Source organism: Cygnus atratus, chromosome 19 (assembly GCF_013377495.2).
Source record: "Cygnus atratus isolate AKBS03 ecotype Queensland, Australia chromosome 19, CAtr_DNAZoo_HiC_assembly, whole genome shotgun sequence".
Taxonomy (NCBI): domain Eukaryota; kingdom Metazoa; phylum Chordata; class Aves; order Anseriformes; family Anatidae; genus Cygnus; species Cygnus atratus.
Genome location: NC_066380.1, coordinates 10,714,525 through 10,730,985, shown reverse-complemented (window position 1 = coordinate 10,730,985; position 16,461 = coordinate 10,714,525). Strand labels below are relative to the sequence as shown.

General features: G+C 57.6%; 1 protein-coding gene across 4 annotated transcripts in view; it reads right to left on the bottom strand.

Annotated features, from left to right (window-relative positions):
• Positions 1-10,079: 10,079 nt before the first annotated feature.
• The window catches only part of RGS3 (regulator of G protein signaling 3), a 73,880-nt gene continuing 67,498 nt past the window's right edge, over positions 10,080-16,461 (bottom strand). For 3 of the 4 annotated variants that reach the window (XM_050714613.1, XM_035564692.2, XM_035564691.2), the window contains 5 exons: positions 16,367-16,440; positions 12,984-13,085; positions 12,230-12,291; positions 11,470-11,636; positions 10,094-11,384 (listed from right to left, as the gene is read on the bottom strand). In XM_050714613.1, coding sequence (XP_050570570.1) covers positions 11,199-11,384; positions 11,470-11,636; positions 12,230-12,291; positions 12,984-13,085; positions 16,367-16,440 — 591 coding nt within the window. In that variant the 3' untranslated portion in view covers positions 10,094-11,198. Of the gene's footprint in view, positions 11,385-11,469; positions 11,637-12,229; positions 12,292-12,983; positions 13,086-13,187; positions 13,407-16,366; positions 16,441-16,461 lie in introns of those variants that run through there. The other variant, XM_035564693.2, reaches the window with a different exon arrangement.

Genomic DNA, 16,461 nt, shown 5'->3' with positions numbered 1-16,461 from the left:
GGCATGCCGTGCCACTCCTGACTCACCCCACAGTGCCACTACGTAGGACATAACAGGGCTGCCACTCCCTTCCCCTCCCAGCACTCGGCGATAGCAGCTATGCCTCACAGCAATATTAACCTGGACCTTTTTCCACATTTGGAGGAATCCTGCCACAGACCAGCCACCCCAAGGGCAGGGTCAAAGGATGGGAAGGGTTAGGGCAGCAGGTGAGCTCACCTTCCATCGTCCACAGGAGGTGCCTCATCACCCTTGGGGACAGGAGCACTGGAGGAGAGCATGGGTAAAGCCCTTTACTCTCACATTCCTGGCTAATACCCTGTTCTGTTGTTTTTCCCCACCCACGCACCAGCCTGTTGTGTAGCTATTGCAAGAGCAGAAGAGCTCACGGCTTGCAAAAATGAGAGTGTGTGTGAAATCAAAATAGTCCCATGGCAGGAGCTGGGCTGGAAGGCGGGAGCGAAGCAGCCAGGGAAATGACTAAAACAGAAGCTCAGTCAATTTCTAAGAAACAACACTGCAACAAACTGGATTCAGTCCCAAACTGGAGACTGCTCCCAGGAGGACCACGAGCGCTTCAGAAGGCTCGGGGCATGAACGGAGGGGCAGGGGAGTCATGTCCTCGCGCTGGCAGGGGACAGAGCCACCCAGATCTCCTCCCTGTGGCCACCCGGACAAGCACCCCCAGAGGGGGTCAGCTGTGATAAACACAGCTGGTTCTCCTGCCTTTTGTTGAGAAACATAACTGGCAGAGAAGTGGAGTCCCCAGCACTGCTCCTGTGGCTCCTCAGCCCCAAATGAGCAGCGAGCACTCTGGCCCCTGGCCATGTGCCCTGTTCTCCCAAAGACCTTGGCCAGAGGACAGGAAAAGACATGGGTGGCCTGCCCAAAACCTGCCGTGGAAGGATGTGTGCTGTGATGAGACATTTGGGTTGGAGCAACTCGGGCTCAGAAGTTCTAAACTCACCCCGCCGCTGCCGTGATGCTGTTAGGGGCTGCAGGACCCTCTGCGGGGTGAGAAGGGGGCAGAAAAGGACCAGGCAGAGGGGCCAGGGAGCGCAGAGGTGCTGGAGCTGGCCAGGGCTGGTGTTCAGCCCCCTCAGGGTGAGGACTCCCAAAACACAAGGGTGTCCTTGCACGGGATGGCTGGGGCAAAGTCTTCTCTCTCCACTCCACTTCCCAGTACTTTTGGGGTTTCCCTAGTGTCTGGAGGAGGTACGTCCATTCCCTCCTACGTGCCGGTTTCCCAGTTACATGGGTCAGCAGAGAATATTGGAAAAGGTGACCCAGAGACCCTCAAATGAAAATGAAGCCAGCCTCTGCAGCAAACTCAGCAATTTGATGCTCTGGGGAGCAGTACCCCTGCCTTTGGAAGGTCTTGAGGCAACAACACTCGACCCCAACCCATCTGGCCACGGACTGTGCTTCCTCCAAAGCCTGCTCCTCGCAGAGCTGCCCTCCCAGCTGGCTGTGGGATGGGGATGGGAAAAGCCGAGCTGAGGAGTGAGCACTGATAAGCTGCTGGGGCAGGCAGCAGAGGCGGAGAAGCACCAGCACACCACGATTGATGTGAGCCTGCACTGCTGATAGTAGCAGAGTCCTGTTGCAAAAGCCCTGGCAGAGCTCAGTCGTTTCAAAGGAAATCCAAGCCATGCCCGGCAGCCACTGTGGCCCCAAACCAAGGCATTGTCCCCAGAGAGGCTGGTCTTGAATCTGTATTTTTGGAGGATTTTTGTGGTTTATTGTAAAATATGTCCAGAGTAGTCCCCACAAAACATATCTGTGGCTGTGCAAGAGCAGGCGGTGAGGCCAGGCAGGAGGGGAGGATAAGGGCTGGAGCCATCCCCACTTCAGTGCTTGGGGTTCTCACGCTTGCTGCCACCGTGGGACAAGGCGACCACATGGTGAGAAAGGCCCTGAAAGCCCCTGAGATGCAGCAGGCAGCTGCAGGCAGGGGTCCCCATGGATTTGGAGTGGCACCCAGGTGGGACAGCAAGCAGATGAGAGCCCTGCTCATGCAGCACATCTCCAGAAGAAAGGCTGCAGACCTGAGCCACCACAAAAGAGCATTTCCCAGGAGGGTCATTGCAAGGTAGGAGGGTACTTTTACCATCCATCAGCAGGACAGCTCTCCCTTTCCTCTCCCCTCCACTGTCAGGGAGGTTTGACACTAATCCTGGTACCTCCACTGAGGATGGGACCTCTGGGGCCACCTGCTTTGGTTCTGCCCTCACTGCAACACCCAGAGAGGGGTGCAGGGATGGGCTTGCAGGTGTCCTGGGGGACACCAATGCCCCAGCTCCAGTGCCCAGGATAACTCCAGAGCTCCTGCTGGCTCCTGATCCATGGTGGCCAACAGAGAGTGTCAGAGGCCACCAGGAGATGCTGAGGTTCCTGCTCTGAATCAGCATCTGGAGAGCTCTTGTCCAGAGAGACAGCAGGAGATTAGGAAAAGATTTGTGAAAAGGGCTTAAAAAAGCTATTTAAGGGATTTCCAACATGGAGTGCCATGACTGTTCATTTTCCTGACCTGGAACATCCAGATCTTCATCTCTCCCATGTCCAAATTAGTCTGGGCATTGTTTAACCCCAGCTTAACCAGTGGCAGTATGAAGACTTGCTGTGCTTGGTGGGATGGGCAAACAGCAAACACCCCCAGCCCCAGCACAGCCCTGGGATGTGCAAAGCCACCATGAAAGCATCGGCCGTCCCAGTGTTGCATCTGGTTCATGCCAGCCATGGAGATGTGAGCAGGACTGCTCCTGCAGAGGTTTGCAACCCCGAGCAGGGTCTGCAACGCATCAGGCTGATGAGATGCAAATGAGCAAATCTCCCAGGGCTTTATTTCCATGAACAACTGCAGTTATTTTAGGAGCGCAGCACAATGGGGAGTGCATTTGCAGGGCCAGTCTGATCCAGGAAGAAAACAGATACGTTTTTTTTTTAAAAAAAAAAAAAAAAAAAAACACCCACCACTGTAGCTAGATTGGAAAAATGTTGTGTTTTGTTTTTCTGTTTTCTGTTTTCCTTTAGCCTGCCATTCTTCTGACACTCTGGAGCACTCTAAGGTTTTCCAGAAAATGAAGAGGAGCCGCCAGAGCTAAAAGTGGCGAAGGCGCCGAACGTTTCCAGAAGCCGCAGCTGGAAAGAACCAAGTGCAGCGCTGCACAGCTTCCAGCCTGGGAAACACGTCCCTCACCTGGCCTGGCACCGTGGGGGCTGCGCTGTGCGGACATGGGGGCAGGGGAAGATTTTTGCCTGTCCTTGTGCTCAGGGAGCTGACACATGCATCGGTGACCCCGTGCAGCTGCAGGCAGGCGGCACCGCGGGAGGCTGGCTGGAGAGTGGAGCAGATGGGGCCCAGGCAGCAGAGGGCTTCAAAGCTGGGGTGCTTGGGGATGATCAGCCTCAGACCAGATGAAGAAGGACTTCTGAGGCCTTCCTGTCTGGCCCAGATGATTTTTGCTTTTCCTGAACTCCACCTGAAATTTGGCTATGGTTTTTGTGCAAAGACAAACTGTGCAGCCAAAAAGTTGGTGGCACAGTTTCAGCAGCGTCCCCATCCCATCCAGCACCCAGAGAATGTCCACCAGATGCAAAGCCACGTAAGGAGGCTTTGCCAGCATGACATGTCCCAGGATTTGCCAGCTTTTACTTTTATTGTCTTTTTTTTGTTTACTTTTATTGATTGGAGGCTGGGAGCCCATATGTGTGGGCAAAGAGGGAGGAAGAGGTGGGAAGGGGAACCAGCGGGTCCTGGGCAGTGGGAAGAGGAGCAGGAGGAGGAAGAAGAGGAGAAGCACCGGCAGCCACATGGCAGCCAGGCCAGCCCCGGTGGAGACCTGAATGTTCTGGACAAGGGGAGCGTGTCTGAATGAGGCCTGCTACTTTTCCCAGCAAACTTTCATCCCTCCACAACTCTCCTCTGCAGAGGGACCAGTTCCCTTGAAGCCTTTTTAGCTGTGGTAATGGACCAGGAGGTCCAAGCTGGGCCCTCTTTGGCTCTTCAAGCAGTGACCCTAAAACTGCTCCTCAGCCTCTGCACTGCATGGAGGACAGAAACGGATTGCCTCCTGCGAGATCTGTCTGTAAGCACACTTCAAAGCTCCCACACATCCAGAAAACACCCACAGGACCTAGAGCAACATCCCGATTTGAACCCCCCTGGTTTGACACTCAGCCGGTGGGAAGCACACTCAGCATGGTGCTGAGCATTCCTGGGAAATAACTTCCCCGACACGCGGACACCTGGCAGCAGATGGGTGCTGGTACAGCAGAACCCGCTATGCTCGCTGCCGGAGTCAATTCCTGGGCTGTAATGAAGCTGCAGTAATGAGTATGTCTATAATTCTCATCTAATTAATGCTGTGCCAGTGCTTCAGTAACTACTACTTTATGGCTTAGTGATAAAAGTTGACACTGCGTTGAAACGTGACTTGCAAGGGCTCCCATTCTGCTTCCTTCCTTTCTATTTATCTTAGAAAAGGAAAGATTGTCTGCATTAGCTTATCAGGCTTCCCACCTGTAACAACCTTTTGGTTTCCTGAAAAATAATCTAGTTAATTAAGTCAATTGTTTGTGTTCAAATGACAGATTAAATGAAATATGTTGGGTAATAGCTGCAAGAGCCCTCCAGGATCCCCATCCAGGATCCCCATCCCGTGTCTGGTTCCTGCACAGGTATCAGGACGCTGCTCAGGTGTTATCTGATCAGCACATCTGTGGGGCCAAAAATATTTTTAAAATTAGTACTGGAAAACAGGGTAATCTGGGGATTGAAATTTTGTAGTCTTATCATTTATGGAAATGAGTTTGCCCAGCCAATGGACAGGGCAGAAACCTGTGCTCCATGTCACCATCCTACAGCCCAACCCAGGCCCTCAGCAGGCTGATCTTTGGCACCCAGCTCCCATTTTTTACCCAGAACAAAACAGATTCAGAGCTGGTCAGATGGCAAAAGGAAGGAGCTCTTGCCTCAACTCAGTCCCATGAGGATCTTGGCCTTCTGAATCTCCATCCCACATCTCCTGTGTGCTCATGTCCTGGAAGACATTGCCCACATTCACCAGTGAAGCGAGGGGCAGACTCGGTGTGCCAGGGGAACACATCCCCGGGGGTCTCCAGCCCAACCCCTCACCAACACTCAGTCAGGGATGAATTTGTCTGGCCAAGTCTTGACCACAGCCAACGATGGAGACCCCTGCATCTCTGGAGACCTGCTTTTCTGCTGTTTCAGTGTTGTCATGGAAATATTTTTCATGATATCCAACCTGAAGGTCTGAAAGTTGTTACACATTGTGACTTGCCTCTTGTTTTGTCACCTGGTGCTACCAAGGAGAGTTCAGGTCTATCACCTCTGTAATGGTCCTTCCCCAAGCAGCAGGGTGCTGCCAGATGCCCCCTTTGCCTCCTTGTCCCCCAGATGGAGCAGCCCAGCTTCCTCCATCCCTCCACACAGGTCCTGTGCCCAAGTCCATGTCCACCTCGGTAGCCTCTGCAGGAACCTCTCCAATTCTCCACCTCCCTCTTGAGCTGCTTGCAGGGAACAGGCCACAAAATCAGACACACCAGTCCAAACACCTGGGGACACGCATGGGAGATACATCAAAGAGCAGACCAATGCTTGTCCTGCTTTGCCAGCCAGCTTGTGCCACGTGAGCCTGTTTGCTGCAGAACTGGGCCAGGAGGTTGGTCTGGTGCTCGGTGACCGGTCACTGCCATCCCCGGTCCCATGAGCAGGAGGTTTCACCCATTTGTTTTTGCCTAGGAGTGCTGCAAGGCATCGGGGAGAACAGGGCTGCTGCACCAATAAACTGACGCACAGCCTGCGTGGAACTTTCCATTAGAAACACGTGCACGCTTCCAAAATAATTACCCTATTAGTTCAGGAAGGGACAAGAAATGACTTACACATGGCTCCTGTGCAAACACTCCGTCCCTGGTCCCCACCTGCTCCCGCTTGGCTCTCCCCCCTCTCCCACCTTCCTCTTCCTCTGCCCAAGGATGAAGGCAGGGAAGGGGCGGGGGGGGGGGGGCGGTGCTGGGTGCTCCCACGGTGGGGATCCCATTTGCCACCTCCAGCTCTGCCCACACCCCAGAGGGCAGCAGGGGATGCTGGTGGCGGGTCACCCTGTGGAGAAGGTCCCTCCTGTCCTCCCCACGTCACATCCCTGCAGAGCGCTCGGCCGCAAAGGGAAGCATCGTTCATCCTTCATCCTCTTCTCCTGCCTTCCGCAGCGCCTCCGGGCAAGCTGAGAGTCGGCATTGTTGGCCTTCCTCCCCCCACGCCAGGGAATGTGTGAGCTGGATGGTCTGAGTAAAAATGACCTAATGCAGAGAAGAATCAGAAAATGAGCAATGAGAGGGTCATAACAATGCTTCCCGAATGAGTTAGCAGCACCCAGGGGACTCTTACTGCCGCTGGATTTCCTGTCCTGGCAGCAGCCCAGCCGGGCTTACTTTATTTCCTTGACAGACAGCATCTGAGTCTGTTTTTATTTTTACTTCAGGAGTGTGATATTTTCTCCTTTTTTGCTCCCCCAGATTTTTGCAGGAGCAGCACTGTGAGTGCCAGCCCCAGAGCTTGGTGGCCCTTGTCCTTCCAGCCCCAAATCCAAGGATGCACCTGGAAGGTGCTCCCCTGGGCAGGATGAGGCCCCAGGCAGGGCAGCACTGAGCCCCCCAGGGTCACAGCTGGGAAGGGCACATACTTCACGATGCTCCCCTGCAGCCCCTGGCCCTTAGCAATCCCAGGGGAAGCAAAAGTCCCCAGACAAACCGAGACCCCATTATCCAGCCCCATCATTCAGGCGATCCTAGGCTGGGTGCTCCTGCAGCAGGTCACCAGACACCTTCCAGGGAGTTCAGACACCCAAAAAAGACTTCAATGTGCTCCTGACCACCTAAATAACTTGCTGAGCATGGCTAAGAGGCTCACACAGAAAGTCAGCTGTTTCACCGGGGCAGGGGAATTCTTGTGTCTGCAGTTTCAGTATCTAGCTGTTGAGTTGTGTTTAGTCTATGGCTATAAAGTAGCCTTGTTTCTATTCTGAGAATATTTGTCTAATCAGGGGTCCAAGGAATTATTTTGCTCAGTAGAAAGCTATGTTTGTTTGGATAAGTTTATGCTCCAGGATGGGTGCCTTGGAGAAGCCCAAGAAAGTCTGTGTGGTGCTGGAGTGTCTTGGGACACGGTGCACACCTGTAAAAAAAGGCAAATTCTTCACTAATTTTGCACAAATAAGAGAAAGGCTTTATGCTCATGGCTGCTGGCAGCTCTGACATGATGCTGACATACTGAACCTGAGTGCACAAAGCGCTGCACATCCCCACGTGCTGCGGCTGCTCCTTTGCACGCGGACAAGGAGCGGTGCTGACCGCGCCTGGCCCTGCTGTTGTGGTATGGCCACGCTGCCTATTACCTTCTCCCAACAAACCTCCATCCACAACATGCTCAGCAACTAAGAATATTTTAATTTTCTATTTTCAGAACTTATTTTTTTTCTGTAAATCACAGATGACCCCAACACCCTTCTCCGGCTGCTTCAGCTGATGAAGTCCTGATCTGAGTGGACATGTGAAGACCTGGTAAACCTGACTTATCAGCCTCCCAAGCCCTTTTGGTTCACCCCAGCCTCCTCACCGCTGAGAGTGTGGGAAAACCATGGTGACAAACCCACGGCCTCAGGACATTTTTACCAGCAGTCTTCACCTTTTTCACCTTTAGGGTCATTGCATTTTTTGAACCAGCCCTTCAGGACTTCCAGATCATTTTTCCCATTTTCCCCTTTAAAGCATTTCCTCAGAGCCCTTTGCCCCCCGGCTGCCGTCCCCTTGGTGAACTTCATCCCGCGAGCACGCCGAGGGCACCCGCGCCTGGCGGACTTTACCCTGTGTGCACGCAGCAAACAGAGCAGAGCTGTGACTACCAGCAGCTGCGCAACCACGGAGTTTTAGCCCCAGGATAAATCCCTGCTATCTGCCCAGATAAGGCCCGCTCCAGCATCCCTCCTTTTTGGGAGGCAGAGATTTCCCGATGGGGATTTGCCTGAAGCAGCGATTTTTCACAGCATCCACGGTGCCACCACACGTCTTGGGCACAGGTAATGTTTTTTTCTCTGTGAAAGGCTGCTCTTTCCTCCCTAGGGCCACCCCAAACCAGGCGACCCCCGCAACAACCCCACCCATGACCCAATGTCCCCCATCCATTGCCCACCCAGGTGTTCCAAGTTTCTCATGCCCTTCACACCGGAGCATGAAGCCTTGAAGAAGATGGGGCCGCTCATCTGCTTTGTCCCATGGAGGGGACAAAGCTGGAGCTCCAGCGTCACTGCAGGGTGTGTGATGAGACACATCCTGCTGCCATGGGCCAGCAAAGGGCAGTGCCAGTCCCCAAACAAGGGACACACACCTGATGTCTCCACCTCCCACCCCAGTCCCACCTTTCCGACAGATCAGAGCATCTCCGAAGCACGTGGGGATGGTGTTTGCAGAATGACTCACGCTAACCTGAGCTGCTGGTAATAAATTCTGTTACAGCAATAACCAAACCTCCGTCACTAATGCGGGGCTATTTCCGTCTTCTCCAGGGAGCGACCCTGAGCGCCCCTATCTTCGTCTTTCACACACGCCGGTGCCTCTGTCCCTGAGGGGACTGTCTGTGGGCAGCTCAGTGGCGGTGATGCAAAGTTGGGCACCAGATTCCTGCTCCAAGTGTCCCAGAGTAGCTCCAGCCCTTGCTGCCCACCCTGACAGATGGGTTCAGACAATTCACACAAGCAGGCGTGGTTGTGAGGACTGGATGCTCCTGGGCATCACCCAGCCTCAGGAGGGGGCGCATGGCAGCCAGAGGTGGCACAAGGCACTGAGCTGCGCACGCTGTCCCCACGCAGCCCCCCCCCCAAGCAGGGCAGCCCCAGGGGGAAGGAGAAGGGCTGAAGGCTCTCAGGGATGGGGACAGTGAGAGAGTTCAGAGGAGCCAGCCAGGGCAGCCCTGTCCCACAGGAGACATGGGCACAGGTTGGTTCATGGGGTTATGGGGACATCTTGGGGCAACAGGGATGTCCTGGGCCATGTGTTGGGGCTCAAAACAGCCGGGATGCCAGGACCGTTGGCACTGTTGCCCTGGGGAGGAGAGCTCTGCCTGGGCGATGGGGACCAGGGTACATCCCTACACCAGCCAGGGCCAGCAGTGCTTGCAAGGAGGCTGCACCAGCAATGGTGGCCAGGTCACAGCTGGGGGCCATAGCAGGGGTGTCAAAAGCAGCCCCAGGAGAGCCCCGCAGGCATTCTGCAGCCTGGAGGCATTCTGGAGGCGCTCTGCTTTCAGCCGGCCCCGGAGGGTCCCTCAGCCCTGCCTCAGTTTCCCCACCTGGGCATCACCCGCTGGATAAGGAGGGAGGCGCGGATGGATCCCCAGAAGGGACTGTGCATGTTGGGGGAGCTGTGCCCACAGGACACAGGGGCACCACGCCACCTCCACCTCCAGGCGTCCTCAGCAGCCCCTCCACACCATGAAAGGGATGGCTCCCTGAGCCACAGCCCCACGATGCCACGGGCACATTGAGCCACCCGAGCCTGACCGCAAGCGGCTGCAGCGACGGGCACGAGACATTTTAACTATGGGACGCGCCGTGACCGGCCCCTGCAGAACGTCCCCATTGCAGACCCCAGCTGTGCCGGGGGGAGCAGCCCTGCCGAGCCACGCAGCCCGGACCTGAAACAGTGATGCCAGGCTTTCTGTTGCTGCTTTTGGTGTGTCCCCAGAGGGACCTGGTGCTACACGAGGTCACTTACGTTTCTGGGCATTTCCTCATTCAGAGGCTCGTGCCCCGCTGTGTATACACAGCAAATGCTGTCCCTGGGAACAGACTCATTTTGGGCAAAACTTTCTGTTTCTGGCCTCAGCCTTTAACCCAGGAGCATCTGGCAGCTGCTGTATCATAAAAAGCAGCTCAGAAATTCATGGAACTAGCTTTTTCCCATCTTTAGCTATGCAATAAAAGGATTTTACGCTCCTTGGTGAAATGGAGCAAGCCTGGCTCCACCAGCACTGAGAAACATGCCATGAAGAAAAGGCTACAAGAAATTATATTCTCCTTTTATTTACCTATGACCATGACAATGTATTTTTGCTAGCTGCAGAGATGCTTCGCACTGTAAACTGGGCACCCAGACGCATGCAGTCCGTCCAGCTCCGCCAGGTTCAGCAAAAACCCCCGCGTCTCAAAACGCAATATTTTTATCCAGAGTAGGGAGAGCATCTGATTCACAGAGCTGCTTATCTCCATCAGCAAACCCTCTGTCGTCAGGGCAGGATATGTACACCCAGGCTCCCCCAGCGGCCCGCTGCTAGGGAACGTTTTTTTTCTTTTTTTTTTCTTTTTTTTTTTTTTCAGATAAAACCTGCAAACTTAGAAAATGTTGCACGCACTCATTAAAAGAGAAGGCTTCCGCTCCATGGGAGAACTCCGCCGCGACACGCACAAATATTGCACTTGTAATTTCGGAACGGGAAAGGACACGAGGATTTCCTATTATACAGCAATGCGTCCAGCTACAGGAGGTCAATAAATAAACCAGGAGACGAGGGGTGGGAGCAGGAGGGTCGGCTGCACCCCTGCGGCGCAGGGCAAGGACCCGCCACGAGTGAAGGAAGCGCCAGGCCCCTGCGAGTTGGCTGCTCCGGGGTAGCCAGGAGGCACCTCTGGCAGGGGAAGCGCAGCAGCACCGTGGGGACGCTCCAGTTCAGAAGTCTTTTGTCCAGGGATGGTGCTCACTTCGGTGATGTTTTCCCCTTGCCGGAGCCCTGCACAAAAGTCTTCCTCCTCCCTCCTCCTCCTCACCGAGTCGGGATCACTCATCGCCTTCCAGCGATGCTCACAGCTCAGGCTTCACAGTAGTCTTGTGGGAGGTTCCCTCCTGGCTAAAATCCATGCCGCAGCCACCCCGAAGGCGTCGTACCAGCGATGGTGAGATGGGGTGGGTGACGGAGCAGTACCAGACTGCTTGGCTTGTTGGTCCCCTCAGCCTCGTGCTCAGTGCCTTCCCCTGCCCCACGCCCGTCGGCCACAGGGGTACGGCTCGGGGGCACGACCAGCAGCAGGAAGGCACGCTCCCGCCGTCCCCCCGGCGAGGCCACCGCTGCCGGTTCCATGTAAACACACAGCTCCCAGTCTGCCCCGAGAGAGTCCTTGGGTCTACAGCGGGGAGCTGGCTTTCTTCTGGTTAATTATGTCTAAGTACAAGTCAGAGCGCAGGAAGCGGGGGTACGAGTCCTTCTCCATCAGCCCGTAAATCCTCTTCTGCGCGAGGTCGAAGCAGCCGCGGGTGATGTTCTGCAGGTTCTCCTTGGTGTGCTCCCGCGTGTACGAGTCCAGGTTCACCTGTGGGAAGGGAGAGCAGCACCGTGAGCAGCTCTGCACGGCCACGAGGCACGGAGCCACGTGCCAGAGCAGGAGCCAGCCTCACCTCCTTGCAGGACTGGATGGCGATGTACTCCGCAAAGATCTTCTTGGCCTTGGAGACCATCTTGGACTGGGATTTGATCTTCTTGTACTCCTCGCACGCCAGCCAGAACTCCAGGTTCTCCTCGCTGAACTCGGTGCGCAGGAAGGCCCTGAAGGCTGCGAGCCCATCTGCGGGACAGACACACGGCTCTACTCACAGAGGTGCAACCTAAAATCCCTCCCTGCATCACCCCCTAAAAAAATCCCTCTCAAATTCCTGTGCAAAGCAGAGGGTGCAGGCAGCGCTGCCTGGCCTGGCAGCACCAATGTGAGCCACACGAGTGCTGAATGCCCAGGTCTCAGCCCTGCGGCGTGCACACAGAGCCGAGAAGCGGAGGCTCGGTGGGGAGCGGGGGCAGCAATGGGGACAGGACCCCCCTGCCATCCCTGCGGGGATGTCAGCGTGATGTGGGGTGCCCCAGCTGCGATGTGTGGTAGGGCAAGAAGGGGAAAGGGTCTAAAGCAGCTCCTGCTCTGCAGACCCCAACCTTGCATGCGAATCGGAGCCTTTCCCTCCCCAAGAGCTCCCCCGCAAGCTCCTATAGCAAAGTCCCCCCCAGCCTGGGAGGAGAAAAATGGGTACAGGAAAAGGGCAGCTCATTGCCAACCCCCTGCTCCCCCCCAGGCACAGGAAGGATTAACAGAGGAAATCCCAGCTTTCCCCATGCACATGCCTGGACATTCCCTGGTGGCAAAGGCAAACGAGAGGGGCAAACACTCACATTTGTGCAGCAGCAGCTTCTCCAGGGACTCCCCCCACTTGAGAGCTTCCTCGGGCGCAGGCCTGCAGGAGAAGGGTCGTGCGTTGGCAAAGCTGCGGCTGCTGCCTGCCACACGCTGCCCCCACTGCCCGGGGGCAAAAACCTTTCCAGCAGCAGCAGTATCACCGTGCGCCCTGCTATGGCCGGCACCGGCACCCGCAGCACGCGAGCAGCCACAGGCAGCGGCTCTGCTGGAAGGAAAGCTCTGCCTTTCGAGTGGCAGGAAGAAAATCTGATATACAGAGGGCTGGCTGGGCAGCCGTGGCTGAGCGAGCACTGGAAAAGCTCGGGGCAATGCTCAGGAGCTGCGTGACAGCAGGGATTTCAGACACCCCATTCAAGCCACCGGGCACGAGGCCGGGCAGGGCTCGTCTCCGGCTGCTGGAGCACCTCCAGAGCCAAGCGGTTTCCCAAAGCATCCTCCAGCCAGTTGAAAGTTTCACGTACTGGGCAAAAGCAGGGAAATTTCCAGCCCAAGCTGCTGCTGTGCTACTGGCACAGGGCAAGGACCTCCCCGCTGCCTGAGGGGGTTATTCAGCCAAAAAAATGCTTTTAACACAGCTCTGGCTACACGAGCTGTTTGCCCGCAGCCTCCCCCCAGCTGGAGTGACCACCCCGGAGGTGACACTCAGCCCAGCCAGGGCTTGTCCCCAGCCCCCGTGCACCTGGGTGCTCCCCGGTGCCGTGCCCCACGCCGCCCACCCGTGGCACCTACTTGAGCGACTTGAGCACTTTGTCCAGCTTGCCGGAGGGGTTGGCTCCTGGGGACTCGTTTCTGCGCCGGAAAATCCCCAGCCGGTTCTTCATGTCCTTGGCTCTAGAGAAGAAGAGCGAGCGTTAGGAGGCGGGCAAGGTGGGGCGCACACAGCACCCAAGGGTGCCGGGACCCGCTGGCAGCCTCGTCTCGCCCGCCACCTACTCCTTCATGGTGTGCCGGCGCTGCAGGCTGCCGTTGTGCGGCCGCTGCACGCCCAGCAGCATCTCGGCGTGAAACTCCAACGGCTGCGGCTTGGAAAGGTCACGGAAAAAGGGCATGGCTGTCGGGACGGCGGCTCCCGGCGTGACCGGCCCGGCCAAGCGCTCGGGCGCTCTGACGCCGGCTCGGGGCCGTGCTCCTGCCCGGGGCAGCGGGTGCGGAAGTGGGAGGGCTCAGCGCGGGCGCTGCGAGCGCTGCGTGGCGTGGACGAGGCGTGGGTGAGCAAGGGCTGTGTCAGCCCCGCCGCTGCTTCGGGCGGCCCCGCCGTTGCTGGGGAAACTCTAGGAAAGGTGGAAAAAGCAGCGCCGAGGGCGGAGAGTTGGGGCCTTTCAAGGGATGGCGGGGAAAATAATCGCAGCGGGGATTTACGAGCACTATTTATAGAGCGCAGGCGTCCTGGGGAATGCGGCGGGGCCGGCGGCGGGGCTGAGTAGGGTTCGGAGCTGAGCGGGGACAGCGGCGCTTTGCCGTGTCCCCTCTGCGGGGCTGGAAGCCTCTGGTGCTCACACTTGTCTGGTGCCAGCCTGGGGTGGGCACAGCCATGGGGACATCTCTGTAACGGGGTGGCTGAGACATACTGGTGACCCACAGCACCGCCACCCTGCTTGGGTCCCCGTACTGCTGTCCCTGGAGAGACAGACACACGTGCACCTGGGCACGGAGCTCCCTGTTTCCCCAGGAAGCTGCCACCAGCATGAAGCAGCAGATTTTGGCAGCTGCCATGGGAAAGGGCCCAGCCCTGCCAAGGCTCCCAGCGGGCAGCGGAAGGTGGCAGAGGTGACGGGGTGAGGACGTGCGCGGACGATGCTGTCCCCTCGTGGCACAGCTCCTGCATGACACCACAGCATGCTGGGGACACGCAGGGGACACACAGGGTGACACAGGGCACAGGGTGTTTGTCCTGCACAGAGGATACTGAGGCCACCAGGGTGGATGGAGCCTCAGGGTGGCATGGCCGGGCCACCCCAGCCAACTCCCACGGGTCCCACATCGCTGGGTGCCCGGAGGAGCCACCCTTGAATGTGGCCTGAGCCCCACAATGTGACCAGGGCTGGCTGGGGACACACAGGACACGGGAGGATTTAAGTTGCCCCGCTCTGACTGATGCTGTCTGAACCCACAGCTGTCCCCAGCTGCTGCCAGGCACCATCACAGCACTAACACGGAACAAATGGATCCAGGCGAGGAGCCTCACACTCCAAACCCCATCTGCATCCCATCACCGCCCCACCAGCAAGCCACCGCGCGGGACAAGCCACCCCACACAGCTCTGAGCAACAATTTCAGCACTGTTCCCAGTTTAGCAACACGGCCACCACAGCTGGGAGCCTGGCAGGGCTCGCAAAGCACTGAGGAGCCCTTGTGTGCGCACATCCGTGCGAGGGAGCGGCGCACGTGGGCTGCCCGCTCCACACAGCCCTCTGCAAGGCGCCGGCCACCCGCAGCGGGCAGCCCCGCAGCGCGCCGGGCTGCAGGTGCTCCCCGGCAGATCTGCCAGCTGCAATAGGCCAGGAAGCAACACCCAGAGGAGTTCCCACATTTAAAACCTGCATGACACCGCTCTCTCACTGCTCCCCTTGCAGATGCTTGCAAATAAATAGCAAACAGCTCAAAACCTGGTAGCATCAGCTGTGGGCATGCACAGCCCCCAGGTGCAGCCAACCTGCAGCATAAGGTGCCACAGCAAAAATAACGTTTCATAAGAAATTGCTGGTTTATGTCTGGAGTCACCCCTATACAGTGATCTGCCCCCAGCACAGCTGCAAGGCCCCGTCCAGCCCTGCCTCCCCGTGCCACATCCAGCCCTGTCCCTGCAAAGCGCATCGCCCGTCCCCGCGGGGAGCTCCGCTCCTACCTTTCCAGGTATTTCTCGGAAAAGTCCACCATGGTGTGGTACATCGGGGAGAGCCCGCACACGAGCAGAGACGGTGCCAGAGAGGCGAGTGCCGAACCCCGGCCACTTGCACCATAAATACTCCTGGTGGCCAGCTGGCCACCCGGCCGCGCAGCCAATAGCCGGGCGGTGCGATGCGCCGCGCTCCCCGCGTCCGCAGCTGCCTCAAGGTGAGCACAAAACCCTCCCTGCACCCGCCCCCGGCCCCCCGCCGCCCCGACTCCCCCAGCTCACATGGGGGATGTCCCTGCTGCAGATGGCAAGGGATTTATTTTAATTTCAGGTGTCTGGAGTAAAGGGGGGGGGGGGGCTGGATAATGAAAAGAGCTAAAAATAACCAGCTGCAGCAGTGCGTGGGAGCGCGCGGGACAACAGTGCCGCTCGCTGGCAGGCTGCGCGGCCGTGAAGCCGTCGAGCCGGCGCGTGCAGCCGCCCGCCTGCACAGCCAGGGCAGCTGCAACCACGTGTGGCTGCTCCACCTGCCCCAGCCACGTGCAGCGGGGACGGCCCCGGGCCCTGGCACCCTGCGGCCGCGATGCCCCGACGCATCCTGCCTTGCAAAACCGGAGGCAGCTCGTTCCAAAACAGCCCTGCCGGCACGCCAGCCTCCAGCAAGCTGCAGTTGTGATCGTGGGAAGCAAAGGCCACGGCTTCCTTGCCCTTGCCCGGACCAGCTGCGGGGCATCCCAAATCCTTACCGGCAGTGGCAGGGCTGTGGGTGTCCCTTGGTGGCCCCCATGCTCGGGGCTGCTCCCACCATGCTCCCAGCGTGCTGCGATGCGCAAGCCCCACAGCCTGTCCCTGCAGGACAGGGAAACCTCCTCCCGGCATGGGGCCAGCGGGAAGGAGGCCCCCAGGTCACGTTTCACAACTCACACGTCCTCTCACCGAACCCGGCATGGCCGGAGAGGAGCTTTGCTGGCCCCGGGGAGCTGCATCCCTGTCCCCCCAGCTCCTTCGTCCCATCCGTCAAAGTAACACCAAGCCACGGATGCTCCCCGCCAGGCTGGGCAATGTCACCGGAGCGCACCCCACCTCCTCCCCGAATATCACAACTATGTGAAACCATAGCTCGTGCCCATCTTTGCTGCTTTCCTCCTGGCAAAGCTTGGGTGAAGGAGATGGGGGGGACCCCAAAGGTTTCCCACATGAGCATGGCTTGGCCCGGCTGTTTGACCATGGGAAGCAGCCATGGCACAGTCCGATGCCACCACGGCGTGACACTTACAGGCTCCTGCTCCTTTTCTTGCGGGAGGTCTCATCCCCTTCATCACAGCTGCATTCGGGGTCACCTCCGCTCAGCTGTAGGGAAGAGAAAAACAG